Source organism: Gopherus evgoodei, chromosome 1, assembly GCF_007399415.2.
Source record: "Gopherus evgoodei ecotype Sinaloan lineage chromosome 1, rGopEvg1_v1.p, whole genome shotgun sequence".
Taxonomy (NCBI): domain Eukaryota; kingdom Metazoa; phylum Chordata; order Testudines; family Testudinidae; genus Gopherus; species Gopherus evgoodei.
In genome coordinates, this window is record NC_044322.1 from 274,208,220 (window position 1) to 274,232,926 (window position 24,707).

The following is a 24,707-nucleotide window of genomic DNA, read 5'->3' on the forward strand; positions in this document are numbered from 1 at the left end:
CCCATGTCAACTCAGGAAACATTAAAACCTGGTGACCCCAAAAACATTTGTTTTAAAATACTATCTCAGAATGATCACAAGCATTTACAAATGGAAAAACAATTTTACTGGGTCCTTGCATCAATGAATTTCTAGACATTGGTAAGAGAAAAGTAGTTATCATTAAGGAAAGTGCAGATTCCACATTTGAAATTTCTTCTAATAAATGAGCAAAGCAATAAGAAGATTATCTCTTAAAACATAGTATAGGAAGACCTGGAGGCCCTGGAAACACTTTCCATAGCCTCCCATCTTTGACGTATAGCAACATTACCTACAACTGGAGAGGATCCTATGACCTTCAGATCAGTTTTAATTTGATTTTCTTCTTTAGAGAGATTTGCATGATTCCTTTCAGCTTATTCTACAGATTCTTGTTTTGTTTTTAGAAAAGCTGACGTACAACATCTTCAGCTCTTTGTTCCATTGTTTTGATCAAGTTATACAATATAGTTAATGTCACTCCCTTCCTATCAGAACTATAATGAGTGTAAGTTCAGCTGATAGGCTAGATCAGGGGTGGCTAACCTGTGGCTCTGGAGTCACATGTGGCTCTTCCGAGGTTAATATGCAGCTCCCATAGGCACTGACTCTGGGGCTGGAGCTACAGTCACCAACTTTCCAATGTACTGGAGGGTGATCACTGCTCAACCCCCTGGTCTGCCCCAGGCCCTGCCCCCACTCCACCCCTTCCCCCAATGCCCTTGCCCCTTCCCCTGAATGTGCTGTGCCCTCCCTCCTCTTCCCTACCTCCCAGAGCCTCCTGCACATGCAAAACAGCTGATCACAGCAGGCGGGAGCCATGGGGTGGAGGGGGAGGCGCTAGGGGCTGAAGTGGGGGGAGTTGATGTGGGGCTGCTGACATATTACTGTGGCTCTTCGGCAATGTACATTGGTAAATTCTAGCTCCTTCTCAGGCTCAGGGTGGCCGCCCCTGGGCTAGATCCATGTGATGGCAAGGATAAGAGCTTGGATGGAAAATTCACAAACAGGGCCTCTACTCCATATATTGTGAGTCTGATAAACTGGTGTAGCTGCACTTTTTAAAATACCACTCTAAACACCAGGAGTGATATCCTGGCCCCACTGAAATAAATGGCAAAACTTCTACTGACTTCAATGGGGTGAAAATTTCTCCCCAAGATATTACATCTGCCCACGCCAGAGCTTAAAAAAACCAATTACACCGTATAACAATACCTATTAAAAAGAAGAGTGTTAACGTTCCCTCTAAACACCCTTCCTGGAAGGGACATCAGCCTGGGATAGCGTTATAAACAGGACAGAGTCCAGCAGGGCAGCTGCTTTCACAAGCCCTGTCTCCAAATAGTTTATCATGGGAGGAACATCACCAATGAGACATGTCCACAGGCAGGGAAGACTCCTGCTTCATTTTCTGCATCTCTTTTCCTGCTGCCTCTCCCCACCATATTCCACTGGTTGCATTCTAAGGAAAATATTCACCCTGCAGAATCCAACTGACTGTTTCAGAGCAGCACAGGGCTGTACTGTATATCTGCAGTTACAATACAGGGCTAGCAGGTCAGTTTGCTTTACGCATCAGCATGTTTCCGCTTGAAGTTGTTGAGAAAGGGAAGGCGGCGACAGGGGTCCTTGGCTCCCAATCAGGTCCTCAATAGACATATATCAAGTTCATATTGGCATGACAGGAGAGAGCTAGGAGTGGGATAGCATGGGCTGCAGGTCAGGACTGAGGTGCACTGTCAAATAAAGTAGTGGGGTCCCTGTATTGTACAACAAGTGCTAGAGATCAAGACTCAACTGCATCGCCAGAGCTGGATGAGGGAAACTTGCACAGATCCTGACTAAAACAATCGCTAAAAGTTAGATTTATAAATAACTGAAAGCAATATCCTCTGCAGGCGCGCCCATGCAGCCTGGGCCACCCTGAGAGCAGAACAGAGGAATTCTGAGGTCCATAAAGAACAGGTTAGAGAGAGACCAGGGCGGGGCTCTGCCATCAGTGTGCCATGAGTCTGGAGAATTCAGATGGATACTAAAGATGTGAGGGGCAGTTGCCTCATACTCAGAGATGTGTCTCATACTCAGAGATCAGTCTTTCCCCTTAGATATTCTCATACAGGGTATCAAAGGGTTCTTCCAGAGTTTCTTGCTGAGATTTCTACAAAATTGTAAACAGAAAAAAAGAAATGGAGGGAAATTATTCAAAAAGTCAGATTGATTCTTAAGAGTATTCTCTGCAACTCTTTCCACTGGCAATGGCCACTAGTGATCCACAGAATGCAATTAACTCAGCCAGAGGAATGCTGCTGTCCCGGAGATGAACATTAGTAACCCTGCTCCAGGCATAAAGGTGCTTCCTATTTTCCACTGCTCCGAAAAAGCAATCCACCTGGGAAGGGGGATTGATCTTGGTTATTCCAAAAGTAAAAAATAAATCAGTTTGGATTCTGTGAAAGAGGAATTCCCTGACCTTCCGAATTCTGTTTCTTCAATAGCTGAATCTTTTCTGCACCACTGTATCTTACAGAGACAAGGCACCGACAGACATGGACATTTTAAGCACTGGGTCACATACTCCTGCTGTTGCTGTGAGCAAGGTTAGACAACTGAGTAGCTGAAATGCCAGTGGCTGCACGAAGCCCTGTCTATACTAGCAATTCCTCCGTGGCATCAGAAGGAAACATTTTACAAAAAACACCAATTGTGGACTCTCCAAAGGGCGCACGTACACCAGAGACCATTCATTACTAGCTGAACTAGTAGATATTGCAGTGGTGCAGTGCACCCACACCAGCCTTCCAGGTATGGGTGCATTCATGCCCCGCATCCACATATGGCATTCCTTGCAAACACAGCCACTGTGCTGAGGGTAGCAACAGTGAGAACACTGGTCTAAATCAATCACTGTCATTTTATCATCAGGTTGCCTAGGACTACTGTGAGCAGAATTATCAGAAAGGGTGGCAAAAATCACTGGCACCTACTCTCTACTAGCCTTCTCACTATTACTAGCATCGGTGAAACGGCACCAGTGCTAGTGCCATGGTGGGTGAATCTAAGAATCCTCAGTGTCTATGCAGCAACAGTGGCCAACCTTGCTCAAAGCAAGTCCCATTCTAATAGTAGCGCGAATACTTGTGGGGTATTGATTGTAATTTTATGTGTGTGCATGTGATGTGTTACAGGTGAGCTAAGGACTGCAGTGGCAGGCAGCACATCAAAATTCTCTAGCACAGGGAAGGCCATGGACCTTTTGGGCCAAATTTATCCTCACTGACTTTGATGGAATTACACCACAGATTAATCTGGCCCACCATGTTTATCATGACATTCCTGTTTTCAGTCACTCTGTGTTCACTGCAGACAGAGGCTGGCATGGGAGCTGCCTAATGCAAACCTTCCCATTCTATTACTAACACTGCACCTGCTAGAGAACCTCCCCTCCATCCCTGTCCCCTCACAGAGCTGAGTCTGGGCATGGGACACGTGGTAAGTGAGGGTGACATTTTAAACATCACTACAATGCTCAGTTCTTTACTTTCTGAATGATGTGATCAGCTGAACACAAGGTATGAGGCTGCTTTTTACGGCAGGATTGTAGAAGGCTCTTACCATTTCTTTCTTCTTTTTCTTCTTCCCTGTTTTCCCACAGTCTTCATTTCTATCTTCAACCCCGTCTGGCTGCGAGATGTTCATGTCTTGAAGCTATAAGAGACGTACCCACATCACTCAGTAACAGGTCACTTTGCCCTAGCATCCACTCTCCAAACACTCTAACCTCCAAATGAACTGGCTCGCTTGTGGCAGTACCAGGGTTCTGATAACGTGCTGAGTGCTCCATATTTTGTGAAGAGCAACATCATGTGTACACAGCATCTCAGCTCACCAGCTGAATTGCTCAGATTGCCCAAAGAAGAATGGTCATGATTAAAGTCTAACAAAGAATGAATGGGATAAAAGGCCAGTTTGGAATCTCCTGTATTTCTGGTCTCCGAACACAAGAACAAGGGGCCTCCAATGAAATTGAAAGGTAGTAAAAATGTAAAAGTGATAAAAGGAGATACTTTTTCACACAGTGCACAATTGGTCTGTGGAGCTCACTGCCACAAGATATCACCGAGGCTAAGCGCTTGGCATGATTCCAAAAAGTACCAGACATTTCTATGGATAACCGGACTATTCAATGTTATAATAGTTAATATATTTTTAAAGTAAACAAGAGTTTTGGAAGGGATGTGACCACTCAGGCTTTGGGACATATGCCAATCTCTAACTATCTGGGGAGAGGAGGAAACTTTCCCATAACTGCCTACTGCAGGGTTTCTTCCTCCGAAGCTGCTGCTGCTGCTCATTGGAGACAAGATACTGGACTAGATGGACGATTGGTCTGATCCAATATAGTAACTCTTGTTATGCCATGTTCTAAAGACAATATGCAGTTGGAGGGCCACACTCAGAGAAGCTGCTGAACTTGAATTAATATGCAAACTAGGTATGATTAACTTAGGTTTGAACAGAGACTGGGAATGGCTCAGTCATTACACTAGTTGAATCTATTTCCCCATGTTAAAGTATCCTCACACTTTCGGGTCAAACTGTCCGAAATGGACCATCTTGATTATCACTTCTAAAGATTTTCTCCCCTGCTGATAATAGCTTCTTTTAATTAATTAGCCTCTTACAATTGGCATGGGTAGTTCCACCTTTTCATGTTCTCTATATGTATACATTTCTTCTCACTGTATGTTCTATTCTATGCATCCAATGAAGTGGGCTGTAGCCCATAAAAGCTTATGCTCAAATAAATTTGTTAGTCTCTAAGGTGCCAAAAGTACTCCTCTTCTTTTTGCTCATACAGACTAACATGGCTGCTATTCCAAAACACTTAGAGTTGCATCTGCTTATGCTGGCAGTGGATTCAGCCCCTAGGCACTGTCCACACTACACTTTTCAGCTTGCCAAGAAGATTCAAGCCTAAAAGGTTTAATAAGACAACAGAATATGAATAGAAATGCTTCTGTCACAATAATAATTTTAATAACAGTAAGGAGTCGGGGGGATGTTGTTTTTTATAACCAAAAACTTTCCCTCCTCTCTTTGCAACCCAAACAGACCAGTGCCAAGTTTAAGAACCGTGGTGAAGGTGTGTGTGGACACAGCACCTGAAATGCCCAGCAGATTCTGGACACCGAGTTCCAAAGAGTTTGGCAGTGGAAAACAATTGGCGTTAACTGGATTCTGAAGTTAGAAATGGATCAGGCTGGAGGTAGTTTGTCAACAAGAGCCCTCTCACTGTGCTAACATGATTTATTTTTGTTGTTCCTTTCTGTCCTTGTCCTTGTTGTTCTACTATTGTAGGTAATGTGAGACATTATTTACTTATTGGATCCTGGACATATAATATTCACAAGAAGCAGAAAGTGAAACCAGCTATAGAAATGAGGCAAAACTCACCAAACCTTGTTTTACTCTCCAAATTGAGAGCAAAAGGTAATTGTGATGGGGTGGACAAACCTCACGCTGGAGAGAGATAGGGGTACAGGAATAACTCTGGGCCCAGGAATCCCCACCCCAACAGGCCTGCTGGGCATGCTCCGTTTGGAGGAGGGCCTTAAGAGAGAGTTTCTTCAGCACAATAGGCTGGTGGGTGGAGAGAGAGGTGGGGTGCAGCCACTGTGATGGAGAGACTGTGCTAGGAAGGTATCTCAGGAGGAGAGTGGTTGCATGAAGGTGTGACTCCTTAGCTTGCAAAGGCCCACAGACCAAGTTGCAGAGATAACTGCAAGCCATGACACACCCCAAGGAGGGACAAAGTGGTAGGAAGAGACCCAAGGAAGGGTGTTAACTGGACCACACAATGTGACTGCCTTCCCTGTGGTGCCCAAGAATGTCCTAGGTCAGAACCTGGTGAAGTGGGAGAGCCTGGGTTCACCTACCCCTAACCACTAGGCAAGTCTGCCACCAGAGATTCTAACCGCTAGGCACGGGTCCCACCCCACTCACAATAATAAACAGCAACAACTGGGAAAGTCATTGAATCCAAAGTGTTTGTAAACCCCCCCCCCACCCCAAAATAACAAAACCGAACAAACCCACATAGTACAGGGAAACCTGCACAGGAGTCCACCTAAGAGAGGCACAGTCTCACTCTGAGTGCTCCAAAATGTCCCCTACCATATAGGGCACAATTCTGCTCTGCTTTTATTAGCCCATCACTTCTGTTAAGCAGTTGACTCTTGTCGATCTCTTGAACAGTTGCTCCAGAAGCATTTCACTCAATATGGTTTTCATCTTGACAGTAGGGGAAAAACACAAATTATATATAGGGCTCAGAACACCCCAAGCCCAGTTTCCAAGGCTGGCTGACCTGAACTCAGTGTAGGACCAGAATGCAGAGGAGGCTAAACATGGCTGTACATTCCCTTTCCCTGATCCCCACAGCTGTCAGGGATTGCATCAACCCTGGCAGAAGTTAGAGCAGTCTCAGAGCTGCTTTAAACTTTTGGCCCATGGTAATGGCCCTGAGGGGGCTGTTATGCCAGTTGGGGATGGCTGGGTTCAGCGGTGTCCCAGCCATGCCCATATTCAAGGACTTCTCCATGCTGGACAACTCTTCAGCTGCCTGATCTTTGCACTGCCTGAGCAGTCCAAAAGGGCCATATTGGAGGCCAGGACCAGCCCATATTCCAAGAAGCCCTGGTCTGGTCTGCTCACATGGAAGTTTCCACTGCCAGAAATGATCTCAAATCTCCCACCATGCCTCAGAGCAAATCTCACATCGCAGCACCTATATCAACCAGGCCTCCCCGAACTAATAATGTTTGACAAAACAACTGTTTAACCAGAGAGAAGAAAGATTCAACATTTATAAGCCCAGCCTAGGGGCGGGAGGAATCCAGCCTTTCCTTTTCTGGGTGGGAGGAGTGGAAGCAGCAGTTAGATTTACTGCCTTTATACAGGCATAGCAGCTCTGTGGTGGTTTCAATGCCAGGCCCAATTTCAAAGGGAACCCCCAGCAGGACAGTGTCAGGATTACTTGAGAGGAGACTTACTGTAGCAGTGGGATTCTTCTCAAGCGACAAGCTGTTCATGTTATCCTCAAGGACAGAATAGACCTCAGCTTGGTGGGATTCTAGACACTAGAGCGGAGAGAGGAAAGAGGGCTTGTGTCACATCACAAACACGCAGTGCATAGAGGTGAAAAAATGCAGTGGCCTGCTGTGGTCAGGAGCGGCCATCCATCCTAAATCTGAGTTTTGACGAGCCTAAAACCTGCGTCCCCAAAGTCTGCAAAAGTCCTGGAAACTGCTTCATGCCCTAACTGCACAGGGCAGCCCCGTCCTTGTCGTGATTTTGAATCATGGAGACATGATGAGATTTTTTTTCTCCCTAGGATATAAATCTAAGAAAGCAGGGCCCCTCCTACCTGCCTCCATCAACTCCAAATTCTTCACACAGTGCAGAATAAGACCCTCCTCTATAGGGGACATTCACTGCTCAGTGGGACAGGAGGTGAACCTGCAAACAAGATGAGCTCTGAATGGTACAATTTGGCACTAGTGTGCACATCACTCCCATGTTCCAGTCACAATCACGCTGGGCATTTGGGAATGGAAAGAGTGGCTGAGCTGATGTCCTGATGCCCAACAGCACAGCAAAAGGTGGGAACTTCATAGTCATTTATAATAGGGACAATTTGCATTTCTTTTTTAAACCGGGAACTATTTTTCCTCCTTAGAATGCAGAAATATAGGAACTCTCTCTCTGTGTCTCTCACACACACACATACACAAGCATACACACAGTCTAGCTCACACATATACTCTAAATCACACATATACTCTAAATCACACTTACATGCATACATCCACACACTTCCCCTGAATCAGGGCTTAAATTCAGCCAGAGCTGTCCAGAGTGGAGTTCCAGTAAATATTTTCAAACCTCTAGGGGGCTGCAAGCTGGATCTGTGGCTGAAGCCTGGAGCCCAAGCCCCAACACAGGTGACCCACAGGGCAGAAGCCCTGAGCCCTGGGTGCCCCGCAGGGTAGAAGCCCTGAGTCCTAGGGCATCCCATGGGACAGAAGCCCTGAGCCCTAGGGCGCTGCCCCCACCCCATGAGGCTAAAGCCCTGAAAACTCCCTGCCCCGCAGCTGAAGCTGGAGACCTGAATGGGGGGAGGGCTGGGGGGCCTCCAGGAAATACGCTATAAGAATTGTATCAGAGGGGTAGCCATCTCAGTCTGGATCTGTAAAAGCAGCAAAGAATCCTGTGGCACCTTACAGACTAACAGACGTTTTGGAGCATGAGCTTTCGTGGGTGAATACCCACTTCATCGGATGCATGTAGTATTCACCCACGAAAGCTCATGCTCCAAAACGTCTGTTAGTCTATAAGGTGCCACAGGACTCTTCGCTGCTATAAGAATTTAAGCTCTGCCCTGAATGCTCACACACAGGTACATACAGAAACACACACACATCGTACACATGTGAGCATCTCCTTGTCCCTCAGATAATCTTGTCACTAGAGATGCATGTCAGATTGAATGATGCTCCAGATCTGCCCGGAGGATCTAATAAAACAATCAGGAGGACTTTTCCATGTGTATTTCAAGGATGACAGCAGGTTGCCAAGGTGGCTGTTTCTCTGGCAACAAGAAGATGGGAGGAGCTTAGGCAGGCAAGAGGGGCAGGTGCTCTTAGAGAGGGATTGCAAAGTGAATGAGACTGTCATGTCTCCTAATATAGCAAGAGAAAAAACAAGTGACTGGGTTTGATCCTGGGAGATGCTGAGCATCTATCACCCCCCCCCCCATTTGTTTCCCTGGGAATTACAAGTGTTCAGGCTCAAAGTGATCATGATTTTAAAAAGAGCAGAACGTGTTGGGACTGGAGGGGGATGAACAGCCTGCCTAGGGGCCTTGAGACAGACAGGGCAGCCAAAATGAGTAGAGCATCATGTGGTTCCTACCCCCACTCGCCCCTTAAAAAGGCAAACATTAACAGTTATTTCATCTGGCCACTCATTCGGAACACAGCCCACACGGCACGCACACAGAACTCTCCTCTCATCTTCCTTGCTCTCCATTCCTTTCCTGCTGCTGGTCACAGAGAGTCTCTTACCCTGTGCATTTTTCTCCCAGCAACAACGCAGTGGTGGATTAGCCATTGGAACAATGGGGCCCATATCCAGGTGCCCTAGCCAATTAGGGGGAACCTGGAAATATGGGTGCCCCCATGCCCCAACCCGTTCTACCAGCCCAGTGATCCTGTGGGGAAGTAGGGGAAGCCCCCGCTCCCTGGCAGGGGTCCCGGGCTGGTGGGACAGGGCAAACCCCTGTACCCCAACCCCATTTCCCCAGCAGGAGCACCTGGCGGGCAGGGGAAGCCCTCGTGCCCTGACCCAGCTCCCTGTCGGGGGGGAGGACAATGGGGAGACTGCAGGCGGAAAAGGTGGAGAAAGGTCCCCACATACTCTGGCCCAGGGCCCCACAAACCCCTAATCCAACAGAGAAATCAGGCTGTGTGTGCTATGGTATGGTAAGCAGCTCCAGCACCCAGGAGCGGCGCCAGGGTTTCTGATGCCCTAGGTGGACGGCCATTTCGCCACCCCCCGCAGATCCGGTGGACTTACCGCAGTGATGCCGGCGGACGGTCCGCTGCTGGAAAGGCTCCGGTGGAACTGCTGCAGTGATGCCGGCGGGCGGTCCACTGGTCTAAAGGTCCATCGGAGCCTTTAGACCAGCGCACTGTCTGCCAAAATGACTGTGGCAGCTCCACCGGAGCCTTTCCAGCAGTGGACCGTCTGCCGGCATCACTGCGGTAAGTCCACCGGACCCGTGTGCCGCCCCCACCCCCCGGCAAAATAGCGCCCCCCAAAAATTCTGATGCCCTAGGCCATTGCACCACACTAGCGTCTCATAGTATAGATGGGACCAAAGGAGGGACTTCAGGCCCCACAACATTCCTTTTTACCCTGTCCTGTTAGATCAGCTAGATTCACACCCACAGGCACCGGGGAACAGGAATGCAATCTGCACTCTTGGGTAACTAGGCTGGAGAAGGCTTTCATCCCAGTGAATGGCACCTTTACTTTCTTGCCAGGGTTCCCTAGGAACCTCAGCAGCTAACATTTCCCAAGAGACACTAAATGAGTGCATCCCCCAGGGAAATTAGCCGTGCCATATTCTAAGATAATACCACCTATATTTTGGGGACCACCCCGACCGGTTCCTAGCCCCTAATGGAAAAAGAGCAGTGTAGGGGGGTTGCACCATCAAGTCCACCAGGGCACTTGCCAGGGGCATTTTCACAAAGCTGGCCTAGGGTTTAAAACATTGTTATTTTAAACTTCAGGTAGACACCTCAAACAAGGCAACATGACAGAACATGTAATTAAGATGAAGCCGAGGATGCATGGCAACACTGACTGAGCGAGAACTGGATTGGAATTTTTTTTAACCTCCTTGCAGAAATCATCCACTTTTACAGAAAAACTCTCCATGTTTACTAAAAAGTTGAATAAAAAAGAAATTTCTGAAAGTAAAAGATTTATCAAATTAATTCCCCTCCCCCAGATTATTACTCTGGTATTTCCAGCTGCTTTTTTAAAAAACCTCAGTTCCAAAAATTAAAAAACCAAACCAAACCAAACCTACTGGCCTCATAAGAACTAGTGAAGTTTGAGCTAGAAAAGACCTAGTCCATCCTCCTGTCCACATCAGCATCCCACCTCTCTCAGCAGTGCATTGGCATTCCCTACAGTACATTCTCCAGATTTTTGTACAGTCACAAATGATTCATGCAACTGAGCTTCCATCTCTCCCCTTGTGAGACTTTTCCACTCCATTATAGATCTCATGCTCAGAAAAGGTTTCCTGATATTCAGCCAATATTCTTCTCTGCTTTCACCCTTTTACTCCCTTCCACATTTGCCCTGCTGCTCATCTTAAGCAATTCCTCTCCCTCCTTGGGTAAACAGAGGCATTGCCACCACCAGGCTAGGGGAATGGAAACAGTTGCCATGGGCCAGGGTTAGGAGTGGTAAAAGGATGTTAGTTTTATTCTGAACAGAAGGCAAAAGTTATAGAGAGGAGACGGCATAAGCAGATGCCTCACCTCCTCGCCAACCCACTCTTTGGAATCAAATCCTTCCTTATACTGAAGGAATAGACTACATTGTCTCTTTCCTCCACCGCCTAGATCACCCTGTTTTTACATGGTGCCATGCTGGTGTACACATGGAGGTCCAGCAGTAGGCCACACTGGGGATGAGGGTAGTTCTGGTGGTACTCACAGTGTAGATGGAGCCAGATGGTTCTGAGCTTCCTGAAGGGGCTTGGGCTTCTGTGCTTAGGTCTGGGCATCTCTGGAGGACATCTGGGCATCTCCCAGGACACACCACCAACTTAGGACAAGACACTAAATGACAGATCTGTTGTAAACACACGACATTCCAAAATGTGAAATAAATGTTTGCATGCATCTTGTACTTAACACATGATCAGTGATAACTAGTGAATCACATTTCTATAGCACTTTCATCACAAAAGACCACTTTGAAAACAGTGGGCTCGACCCTCCTCTCACACCAGTGTAAACCAGTGAAAACAGCTGGGTTAAAGTTGGTGTAAAACTGTGTGAACCAGACTCTGTGTTTACACAAAAATGACTTCTACAATATAGACATGTCTGAGGAGGAGCTTGCACCTATTTAACAGCACATAGCAATGCTGTAGCACAAGAAATAAAGACAGCCCTATCCAGCTGCAACTCTGGGGGAACGTTAGCAGCGCAGAATGCAATTACTCAAAATGGGACTTGGCCAGGAAACTGGTGCTAACATCACAGCCCTTGAGAGGAGTACCAAGAGACCTTTTATTGGTCAGTAATACACTGAGGCACTGCTCCAATACTGACTTGAAGGAAGATGACCTCTTCTGGAATCACCAACACCACTTCCTTCAGCAAATGAGTTTTCTGTAGAGCTCTCCCATTCAACTACAGATCAAATCTAACCTTGCTTAGCTTGTGAGATCTGACAAGGTCATCACCCCCTCCCAGGTTGTGTATACAAAGGACAGAAATGAAAGGTGCAGCTATAACAAGGCAATATTAATTCACTTGTTTCATGACTTTGTGGAGGGGTTTTCCTTTTGTGAAGGAGACCGTCGTTCTAACAACATGGGGGAGGGAAACCAATACCACCACAAGGACTCTTCTGACTGAGGAAAATTGTTAATAACAATGCAGAAAATGCAGAAATATTTGAAAAGTATTTCTGTCCTGTATCTGAAAAGAAGCAGGATAACATCAGTCTCATATCACATGAGGATGATGAACTACTACTTTCCAATCCATTAGTAATTAGGGATAAACATTTAAATCTTCAAGCCTAAATAACTTGCGTTAAAAAATTCTATGGTGTTAAAAAAAAATATCTGTGGGTCAACTCAAAATCTGGAGATATCAGCCAGTCTTGAAATTCCTCCCTCCCCACCCCCCTGCCCCCTGGAAGATATCTGGCTAAACTCTCTGGAGTAAGGGGAAGGGGCTTGTCCTCAGCCTTGGTGCTAGTGCAACCTGTGCTTATTTTCCCTTCATTTGGTTAACCATTTTGGTTTTGATGTGGACACAGCATTTTTCCTGCTAAGGAGGAGGGGCACTGTCTGCATTTCACATCAATTCACAGTCACTGCCTCTATGGGTATGTGTCCACAATGCAATTAAACACCATCAGCTGGCCTGTGTCAGCTGACTTGGGCTCGCAGGGCTCAGGCTACGGGGCTGTTTAACTGTGGTGAAGACATTTGGGTTCAAGCTGGACCCTGGGCTCTGAGACTCTCTGGGCTCCAGTCCAAGCCAAACGTCTGCACCACAATTAAACAGCTCCATAGCCTGAGCCCTGTGAGCCTGAGACAGCTGACACGGGCCAGCCGATGGTGTTTAGTTGCAGTATAGACATAGCTTATGAGGTGAGGCCCCAGGGTAAGGAGGGGTCAGCAGGCCCGTAACTAGACAAACTAAAGCGGGGAGTCAATATAGATCTGGATGAGAGGTCTGGAATCACCTGTCAAATCACGGCATTTTAGTCAAAGAGAAGCCAAAGCAAAAGGAGAAAAAAGCCTACCCGCTATTTATTTGAAATTCTACAATAATTTGCAAGTTGCCAATCAATTAGCTACAAATATACACAAAACCCCTCATTTAGTTCTCATAAGGCACAAAACACAGAACAAATTGTGATTGAAAAACCCAGCATCAGCACTGCTTTGATACGTTTTGGGGTTTATTTTTAAAAAAGCAGGTTAGCTCCTTCTCCATACACACTATAAAGATGATAAGCTTCCATGCCCACTACTATCCGGCATTCACAAGATTGATAGTTGTGGCTGTACCAAAAGTCCTGAGTGCCTGAACAATCTCCCAAGGGCCTGAAGTTCAGACCAAAGGCCTGTAGTTTGGCAGGTGTGTGGAAGAGAGAGTGATTAATCAGATTGGAGTCAGGGCTGCAGACCCAGAGGACACAGGGAAAGGCAGTGATTTCACAGGGGCCTGGAACAAATTGGCAGCCTCACAGCACATGGTAGGCAAGAGCGACAGAGACATCATAGAGGCCTGAGCTAGGTGAGCACCCTGCTGAAGCACAGGGTGCAAGGCTGTAGTCTCACACAGGCTGCTCCCCAGCTTCAGGCCCCACAGGACACGGTGGGGGAGGGGGTGGGAGAGATTGTGACTTTAGAGAGTTGCCAGCAATCACATTTTTGTTGTGAGACTCATGTTGGGTATTTTGACTTGAAGCCTTTTGTGATGTAGGGATGAACAGGAGGAACTTCGCCAAGTTTTGTCCTTTCCCAAAATGGCTACCATTTCCCATACCCCATTAGTGGGCCTGATGCCAGGCTGCTCTTAATTAAGATGGCTACCATTTCCCTACAGCCTGTGCAGGTGGCAGTCAGGTTGCCCCTAGAAAAGAGGGCCACCACCTCCCAGTGTCTCCAAGGAGACTTAAAGTCAGGCTACATTTTGGCAAAGGTGTGTGCTGTCAGGAGGCAGGGAGGGGCCATGCAAAGAGGAGGTAATTACGGGACACAGGGAAGGACACTGGCAGGTGGGATGTAGGTGGAGTAGGTGAATATAGGAGGACAGGGCAATCTAGAGAGCTAAGGAGGGAGAGTCGTAGCAGCAGAGGGACTGAGGGGAAAGTAAAGGAGACTGTGGGAGAAGCAGAGAGCAGGAAAGAACCTGAGATAAAATGGTAGGGTAGGAATTGGAAAGATTGGGGAGGTGACTGGGGGGATGGATGCAGTGTTGCCATTTTATTGCAAGTCTCATGCTGTTTGGAGTTTTTCCAAAAGCCCCAGCTACTGAAGTCATGTGAATACACCACAATCTCAGCTTTCATTAAAAAAAAAGCAAACAAACAAACAAACAAAAAAAAAAACAATGGACGTGTCTAGCCCTCACAGGTATAGAGAAAAACTCAGAAGTGTGAATACAAATGGCACAAAACGTAGAAGACAAATAAAAAAGAGTTCCAGCTTTATCATTTTTAGAAATCTCATTATCTAAGCCAATTTCACTTGGGGGGGCCTGACTCATTATATTTGACTGTTTTGGGGCAGGCAATACTGGGATTAGGAAATTGTGACCAGAGTAATGAGTGCTGAGGAGAACAGAAGTAGGAAAGAATGACATCTCTCCCACCCCAAGATAGAGAGGAGAGAAAGTGAAATCTCCCTAGAAGGGAAGAGGGTGAGTGGCCAACCTTCCAGGATTGGCCTGGAGTCTCCAGAATTAAAGATTAATCTTAAATTAAATATCAAGACATGCGATGGAACTTCCAGGAACATCTCCAACCAAAATTGGCAATCGTGTGTGTGTGTGAGTTGCATTTTAGGTTGAATTTTCAACTTGAAATGATCTCATGTATGGACTGCCACCAGGCAGCTTATCTAAAGATTAAACCACATTGCCAACCCCAAGTGCTCAGAAAGATGAGACTGGTTTAAAAATCATGAGATTAAAAATAATAAAAATGTTGGTTCTTTTGGTTTCCACATTTTCAAACACTACAACCTTTGAGGCCTAGAAACTTACTTTTTTTTAAAAAGAAAAAAGTGAAAGCTGAGATTCTCTTGTAATCACATAACTCCAGGAGCGGAGGTTTTAAGCAAGGCACCGCATATTGCAAGATTCACAATAAAATCTTTGAATTAGCAACACGGGAATAATCAGAAGACAAATAAAAATATTAATCTATTTTTTCCCATCTCAAACCCATGATTTTTTGAGGGGGAAGGAGGTATCTCATGATGTTTGAACATTTGAGATAGGTAGTACTGCAGAGTTCTGAGGCAGAGGATCAGCCCCACAAGATAAAGAGGGTCAAATATACTTGCCTACGAAGGAAAATGAAAAGCCTGAAATTTTCCTAAATGCTGATCCCTGAGCTCCCTCCTGCACTGACTTGGAGTTTGTGATGCTTGCCTACAGGGGAGTTATTCCAGAATAGCTATTCTTGATTAACACCATGTGTGGATGCTCTTATTCCAGAATGAGTGTCTTACTCCTAATTAGCTTAATCCATTTTGGAGTCATATTTTACCTTATTCCAGATTAATTTTCAAGTGTAGACAAACTTTAAAAGGCACAGCACAGAACTCTCAGCCTTCCCAGTGCTCTGGGGACTGGAGAGGCTGGGAGCCTCCTGGAAAGCTGCCTGTCACCTCCTGAAGGCTATGCAAAGCTGCATGCTACAGTCCTGCCTCTGCCATGCCCTGCCCTCTACTAACCCCATGCCAGCATGGGTGTCCTAGGATGATGTGTGTAGCTGTCTTCTGCAGGTCCTGCGCTGGGGAAATCCTGCCCTGACTGGAACCGGGACTGTTAGTGTCCCTTTAGTCACTCCAGTCCCTTTACTGGGCTGAAGGAGGAGAGAGGTTCTCTCCCTGATTTCTCTCTCCTATTAATGTCTAATAATTGTAATTTTTTTAAATCAGAAAAATAATCTGTCTTTGACTGCATTATGACAAGAGTGGTGCTCCAGGATTCAAGAGCTGTTGCCTTGGCAGCCTGTCTTGGCCAGCTCTTCATTCCTCCTGTAATTTATTTGATGCCATGTTCATAAGAGCTTATGAATAAGAACATAAGAAAAGACATACTGCGTCAGACCAATGGTCCATCTAGCTCAGTGTCCTGTCTTCCAACAATAGCCAATGGCAGGCAGGACCGGCGCTAGTGTTTTTAGCGCCCTAGGCGCACGGCCATTTCGCTGCCCCGTGCGCTGGTCCATGGCTCCAGTGGAGCTGCCGCAGACATTCCTGCGGAGAGGGTCCTCTGGTCTGTGGCTCCAGTGGAGCTGATGCAGCCGTGCCTGCAGGAGGTCCACTGGAGCCACGGGAGCAATGGCAGTGGCAGCTCCCCTGGAGCCGCGGGACCAGGGGACCCTCCGCAGGCACAACTGCGGCAGGTCCACCGGAGCCTCCTGCTGCCCCCTGCCGGCAAAATGCCATCCCCCAATAATCCTGGTGCCCTAGGCGATTGCCTAGGCAGCCTAAATGGATGCGCCGGCCCTGATGGCAGGTGCTTCAGAGAGAATGAACAAAACAGGCCAATAATCAAGTGATCCATCCCCTGTCACCCATTCCCAGGTTCCGGTGTTCAGAGACTAGGACACCCAGAGCAGGGGTTGCATCCTTGACCATTTTGGTTAATAGCTGTTGATGGATCTGTCCTCCATGAATGGATCTAATTATTTTTTGAACCGAGCTATAGTTTTGGTCTTCACAACATCCCTTGGCAACAAGTTCTACAGGTTGACTGCGTTGTGTGAAAAAGTTCTTCCTTTTGTTTGTTTTAAACCTGCCACCTATTAACTTCATTGGGTGATCCCTGATTCTCGTGTTATGTGAAGGAGTAAATAACACTTTCTCCACACAGTCACGATTTTATAGATCTCTATCTTATTCCCCCTTCAGTCGTCTCTTTTCCAAGCTGAAAAGTCCCAGTCTTTTTAATCTTGTCTCATATGGAAGCTGTTCCATACCTCTAATAATTTTTGTTGACCTTCTCTGTATCTTTTCCATATCTAACATATCTCTTTTAAGATGGGGAGACCAGAACTATATGCAGTATTCCTGGTGTTAGTGTACAATGGATTTATATAAGGGCATTATGATATTTGCTGTCTTATTATCTACCCCATTTCTAAAGGTTCCTAACATTCTGTTTGCTTTTTTGACTCCGGCTGCACACTGAATGGATGTTTTCAGAGAACTATCCACAATGACTCCAAGATTTCTTGCTTGAGTAGTAACAGCTAGTTTAGACCCCATCATTTTGTATGTATAATTTGGATTATGCTTTCCAATATGCATTACTTTGCATTATGAACGTTGAATTGCAGCTTCCAGTTTGTTGCTCAGTCACCCAGTTTAGTGTGATCCCTTTGTAACTCTTCACAGTCTGCTTTGGATTTAACCATCTTGAGTAATTTTGTATCATCTGCAAATTTTGCCACCTCACTATTTACCCTTTTTCCAGATCATTTATAAATACACTGAACAGCACTGGTCCCAGTACTGATCCCTGGGGAACACTGCTATTTACCTCTCTCCATTCTGAAAACTAGCCATTTATTCCTACCCTTTGTTTCCCGTCTTTTAACCAGTTTCTGATCCAGCAGAGAACCTTCCCTCTTATCTCATGACTGCCTATTTAAGAGCCTTTGGTGAGGGAAATTGTCAAAGTCTTTCTGAAAGTCTAAGTACATTACACCCACTAAATCATCTTTGTCCATCCCCTCAAAGTTTATAATAGATTGGTGAGGCATGATTTCCCTCTGCAAAAGCCATGTTGACTCTTCCCCAGCAAATCATGTTCATCTATGTGTCTGACAATTCTGTTCTTTACTATTGTTTCAACCAGTTGGCCTCCTACTGAAGTTAGACTTACTGGCCTACAATTGCCAGGATCACCTCTGGAGATTCTGTTTAAAAATTGGCATCACATTAGCTATCCTCCACACTAGCTATTGGTACAGAAGCTGATTTAAGTGATAGGTTACATACCACATTAGTAGTTCAGTAATTTCTTGAGTTCCTTCAGAACTCTTGGGTGAATATCAGAGAACGGCATGCCTAGTAATTAATGTGGGGCAGGAGGGTTGGGTCCCCAACCAACCAGCATTCAGAGCCAGGGTCCAGAAGGTTAAGAGCCAAGGGTCATATACCAGGAATCACAGGTGCCAGCTTCCAAGTTTCCCTGGGGGCGCTCAACCCCCACTCCACCCCAGGTCCTGCCCCATCTCCACCCCTTCACCCAAACCCAACCCCTGCCCTACCCTGTCTCTTCCTGCCCCCACTCCACCTCAGGTCCTACCCCATCTTCACCCCTTTACCCAAACCCTACCCCTACCCCGCCCTGCCTTTTCCTGCCCCCACTCCACCCCTTCGCCTAAGCCCTGTAAACTGGAGCACTCACAGAGTTGGTGCCTATGCCAAGAATCATGCTGTGTCAGGAAACCAGGAGGTAAGAGCAGGTAGTACAGGGGGAGGCACCCAAAGCAGGGTGGAGACCAGTTGTACCAGCAAGTTCCTATTCTTCCTTCTGGTTTAAATAGGGAGAGTAGGCCAATCAGGAGGCCCAGCGTTCTATCAATTGGGGCTCAGAGTGAAGCCTCCTAGATGAGCTGGGCTTCAAGGACAGACGGATCTAGCTAATTCCAGCAAGCTGATAAATGGAGGGTTGGAGAGTGATGACCTCCCTGTAGACCTGGGTTCAGGACTTGGGTCATGACACTATAGTTATAAATGCCACAGAAAAGTCCATAAGGAAATTAATAATTCATCTGCAGAGCAGTGTTTGAGTGGCGGCAGTAAATAAGGCCTAGGGCCACACCTTGAACAATGCAGAGAAACCAAAATATTCAATAGTTGCTCATTAAGTAAGTACTGTCCATCCCGTGCTGAGATGAGGCAGAGGTCCAATGGAAAAAATAGTATGTAATCATGTAACTAAAGATGCTATTATAAGGCACACACATAAGTGGCCCAACTCAAGGATGCGTAGGAAAACTTAATTCTGGCATTTCCTAAGTTTTAAATGCTTGACTTTGCAACATTAATAATGATTTTACTAATAGGTTTTTGTATGTAACATCCCAGGTTTTTAAAAATAGCAAAGTGGAAAAACAGAAATTGACACCCTCATGGTTTATCAGAAAAACTGGAAATAGTAAGTCCACAGCACAGATCTTTGCTGCTTGAGTTAGCGGTGGCACTGAATGCAGTAGTAGATTGCCATCCCCTATGTAGATCAGCCACCAGAGGTGGATGAAACATATACTTTGCCAGTGGATTACATAGATATTTGCTGGCAGCAGAGGAACGTTGAGATTCAGGAATCCTAGGTTCCATTCCAGGTTCTGGAGAGTAATGTGCTCCAATGAGCACAGACTCTTATGCCCCTGCTTCCCCTAGACCTGACCCCTTCTACCCTGACCCCACTAGTCTGTTCCTGTCCCGGCCCTGACTCCTCCTCTCCCCTTGCTCCACATCCCAGTTTCCTCCTGTTCCCAGCTCTTCATCCTAGTCCCAGTCTTCTCCTTGGAGTTCCACTCTTCCCTGACCTTAGCTGCCAGTCCCAGTCTCCTTCCCCGGGCTTCTCATCTCAGTCTCCCCTCGTTCTCTTTGCCCCAGTTTCCTTGCCCAACTAGTTCCTGTATCCCACTCCCTGCCCCACAGTGTCCCTTGTCCATTCTGTTTCCTCTACTGCACACCTTCCCCAGGGGTCTAGCTCCTGCCCTTCTGCATTCCAGACTGGCTGCTTCTCCTCCACACTGCCTGGGCACCAGCAGTGAGGGAGCATTGGGACCATAGAAGAGAGAGTTTTTGGCTCTGAGTTCCTGCGCCTGGTGACACAGCCACCCTCAGCTGCTGTGAGAAGCGATTGCAGGGGCAGGCAGCCCTGGGCTACAGCACGCTCAGTTGCTCTTTGGGGATAGTGCACAAACAATCTGGTTGACACAAGGAGCTTTTAACATGAACAAAACAATATATTTACCCTTTATCTTGTTCTCTGATATGGCTGAACCATTTTTGCTGAAACTTAAAAAAACCCCAACAGTCTAAGGTAGACTTTCAGCATGCAAAATTTCAGTCCAAACACTTAAAGTTTGGTAAAGTTACTAACTACTGAAAACAGGGTCTTATAATGGGAAGTGTCAAGAAACCTTAGCCACAGGCATCGTTACCAGCTCCACCTTTAATACTTATTTTAGGACTTGCCTTTCTCTTCCACAGCAGCAGAGCTGTTTCAGTGATGCTCAGTATGGTGAGGATACTGGTGAGAGCGATGAGAAATTTCCACATGCCCGGGGAGGGCTCTCTGTACCCTGTGTCTGTGAGGAGGAAGGCAAATGATTCATGGCACGAGTGGAGATGAGAACCCACTGTTCATTTTTACCCTCAAGTTTTCCATTCAATAGCTGTCAGAGGGCTAAAACTCACAAGCAGAGCTGAAGAACATATCTTTTAATATATGTTTTCTTTTAAATCACATCCTGGGTGAATGTGAAAGGTCTCAAAACAAAGACTGATAGTGAGGGACAGAACCAGGTACAGGTAGGTCCTTGCAAGTTTTCCCAACGCCTCCAACTTTGCCACTGTACCTCGCGCCTGACACGTCACCTTCTGCTGCTCCAGTCCTGAACCCATCCCCATCCCCTCCACACACACAGATTCAGTACAAGACTCTGTGGGAGAAGTAGACTGGGGAAGACATGCGTGGTACGGTGGAGCGCAGGAAACAGGGACATATGACAGATGCGGATAAGCAGGGCATGGCAAAGCCATGAAAGGGACTTGAAAGTGAGGGCTAAAAGAATGAGTTTGATATGGTATAAGATAGGGAGCCAGTGGAGAGATCCAAAGAGGAGGTTATGTGATCAGAACAGTAGGCAAAGAAGATGATATTTGCAGTTGCATTTTGTATGGATTAGAGTAAGGTGGCACTTCTAGCCGACATAGCTATGTTGGCAACACTTCGTAGTGTAAACCAGGCCTTAGCCTCTCTGTGCCTCCATTTCCCCATCTGTAAGATGGGGATAATGCTATTTACCTCCTTTGTAAAACACTTTGACATCTGTGGATGAAAAGTGCTACCCAAGTGCTAGGTATTACTCATTTCTACCTTGTTTTGAGGTAAAGAAGAAAAGGGCCAAAAAAAATCACCCCTTTATGGGGAAACTCCAGTCAGATTTTGCCTTTCAAACCTCTTCTTCTGATCTCTCATTGGCTAGGTGATGCGCAGTGGGAGCTTACCTCTAACAAGGATGAATACCCCATTTCCTGTTTCTGTTTTGCTTCTCCAGTTGGCCTTGCAGTAGTAGGTGCCAGTAGCAGGGGGGTTTTCTGGTGTCCCAACTGTATATGGATAATCCTTCTCTGTTGTCTGGTTCATCTGTCCAGTGGGGATTGTTTCAGATACGGAATAATTGTTGATGATGACTATCTTGCCTTCTGAGTTCACCCAGTAATAATCGATTGTGAAGGTGGTGTATTCATTCATGTAGGGGTAGCTGACCAGGCACTTCATAGATACTTTTTCATTGGCAAAAGCAACCTGGATCAGGGGGGTTTGTTTTACTGAGACTTTCTGTCCACCAACCTGCCGTCCTAGACAATAGGAGATAATCTTTAGCATTTATATAACACCCCCAAACACACACTTGCTCTCTCTCACACACACACAATTAGATGCATTATCATGGGGGTTGCACCCAGCTTTGCAGCATCCAGGATTGGCTATTGTCAGAGACAGGATGATACTGGACTACATGGACCACTTGTATGTTTTGGCAAGGCAACTCCTGTGTGGTCTATACAGTCCATTAGATAAATATTTTGTAATTTTAAATACACTTGCAATCCCAGGCTTCCGCTTTTTCTTTGTGAGTTCTTCTCTAAAACTCTAGCATGCTGAAAGGGGGACGAAGGGAGGAAGTGGACTGATTATCAGTGTGTGAGAATATGTTATGGCTGACAAAAGTGGTAATTAACTCTGGTTTGATGTTTTGTATAATACCTCCTCTAAAATTCCATGCTTCTGTGTCAGTGTGCAAATGTGGGTGTCAGTGTAACTGTGTAATTAGGTACATGGGGTGTGAGAGTGAGGAAGGAAATTGCACACACTGTGCATGCCAGTATTGAGACCGTGAAAAATATTAAGAGGATGCAGCTTCACCACTCAAAACTTTTGCCACTCTAAACAGCAAAGCAAAGGGTGAGTCAGCACATAAGGTACAGGAACTATTGGCTGAACTGTGAAGACCTGAAGTAGCCATGCATGACAATATCTCTTTAAGAGAGAGGCAAAATAGTTCCCGTGATTATTGTCAGGCAATTGGAAGGATATCTGCTTCTGCAATTCACCAAGTGGTGATATATAGGAAGTTACAACAGAGGCTGCAGAAGCAAAGAGGAGATGCTGCCTCTAGGCTTGTTCTCTTTTTTGTTTAGCATTAAGAACAAAAAAGCACAAGGAGAACACTGTATATTGTGAAAATGCCGATCGAAAGCCCATTTCACAGGGTATATGCCCCCGTCCCTTTGACATCACGAGTCAAGTTCTAAACTCTAGACAACCTTTGATCTGTTTATGTTAGCACTTGCAATTCCCATCTCAAAGCACCTAACATAATAATGAATAGAGAACAATAGGAGCGGAGGAGTAGCAAAAGCATTTTAAAAGTTATCAGAAAATCATCAGAGCAACTTCAGCCAACTGCTTTTTCTTTCCATTTGCCAGTGGAGCTAATTTTCTGTCACTGTTCCCATGATAAGTGCGGGGGCAGGAGAGACCTCAGTCACCACTGTACTTGGACTCTATGGATAGATCAACTTGAAATTGGCCCATCAAGATTCAGGACAGCTGCTGCCCTTTCCTCTACAGACAAATTACATCATCTTTCAAACTACCTGACCTTTACTGGCCTAGAAAGAGAAGAGGCGCTGTGAATCCCATACCTCAGTGCTCTTCCCTCATTAGGACAGTGAGTCAGAACCTTATGGACAAGTCTCTCTATACAACAGGAATTTTGATTCTTTCAGTGATACATGAATTGAAGGCCAGAGATACAAAGAGAAAGGTGGCGTGGTCATCTTTCCTGGTTTTGATGGGATTCTCTGAAATCTTGCATTCTACAAACAGGGTCACTGCGGAACACTAAAAGAGCCCCACAATGTAATCTGAGCTTAGTGTGACATCATCATGTTATGACGCCTTATTGTGACACGAACATCACAATTACCTAACAACCACATTTCAGAAGCGACAACCCAAAATGAAAGGAGCTAAATACAAACTGTTGAGAAGAGTTCTGGGGTGCGGTGACAGAGGGAGAACATGGTCATGGTCTACAAACAACTTCAAGGTAATCATGCCAATGAAAGAAAGGCCTCTGCACATGACATAACAAGGAGTGATAAGCTGAAAAGTTTAGGTTACAGCACTGGGAACAGTTTTTAACCATAAAAAATGTAGTGAGGGATCATCCAAAATGCAGTGGTGGTATGGGAGGACCAATGATCTGAGTGGTCTCTGGCCCCACTCTCGAGTCTAGGGCATGATCATTCATCATCCTCATCTCCAGTTCACCCTGTATAAAAATGCCAAGGTTTACATTAACCTGGCTTTCACACAAGCCATTACAAAGTACCACTGTCACAATGCAGGGCCGACACCAATACCTATTCTCCTGGTAATCCCTGGAGCCATTAACTTGAGAAGAACTTGCCACAGAGGACCTGAAACATTTAATATAGGTTACACAGCACTACTTCCATATTTCCCCTCCCTTCTGGATTTTCTTTATGAGTTCTTAAAAGACAGAATGTTTAGAAGACAGAAATAGCAGGAATGTGCAAGTTCCTAGAGGGGGCTCTCTGGACATTAACAAAAGACACCAGCTGAAAAAATGCCATAATGGACCAAATGAGAGCATAAACAAAAGGAACAAAAAGCACTTTTTACCTCCACGCTGAAGGAGCCAGAGAAGAAGGAAGATGGCATTGAGACTGGAGGCCATGATAGGGTCAAAGACTGTAAGAAAACAACCAGATCTGACACGTCAACGGACGAGAGATGGTTTTGATCAGGTATCTCCACAGCTGAGATGTCGTTTCTCCCTTCCTTTTTGCAAGGGAAGAGGCGGGGAGGCAGTGGGGTGGGAAACACAATGCAATAGGCAGACTGTTCCTGGTAGACACAGCTGCCTTCTGCTTTTCGGCTGGACTCCTCCCTGCCTCTGAGGTTGTTGTTAAGTGCTAGGCTGGTGTTACATCAGTCAATTGATGGTCACACTATATATAGCCCTGTGTATTGGCTGGAGCAGGTGATGGGGAAGCAGAGTGTGCTTTGCATGCTGGATGGGGCACTGGCAATACATAGGAAGGCAGATGTTGCTGTGGATATACTATGTATTGTCTTTACAGGTCATGTTATTGATTTTGAGGGGTTGCATTAGTGAGATTTGCTCTTAAGCACTCTTTATTTTAGCAACATACTGTGCCCAACCCTGTACAGCTGCAAAAAAGGAAAGAGTCTCCCTCCCGAGTTGAGCACCCACACAGGGAGCAGGCCCAGTAGCAATCACTGCACTCCCCCGAGTACAAAGATTTC

General features: G+C 46.0%; 1 protein-coding gene across 1 annotated transcript; it reads right to left on the minus strand.

The window, feature by feature from the left end:
- Positions 1-834: 834 nt before the first annotated feature.
- NFAM1 (NFAT activating protein with ITAM motif 1) lies at positions 835-24,350 on the minus strand. Its single transcript, XM_030547784.1, has 7 exons — positions 24,060-24,350; positions 21,350-21,703; positions 20,315-20,427; positions 11,323-11,460; positions 7,077-7,163; positions 3,637-3,729; positions 835-2,182 (listed from the first exon to the last, which is right to left on the minus strand). Exons 1-7 carry the CDS (start codon positions 24,112-24,114, stop codon positions 2,126-2,128), a joined length of 897 nt encoding a protein of 298 aa, XP_030403644.1. The 5' UTR covers positions 24,115-24,350; the 3' UTR covers positions 835-2,125.
- Between the last annotated feature and the right edge of the window lie 357 nt (positions 24,351-24,707).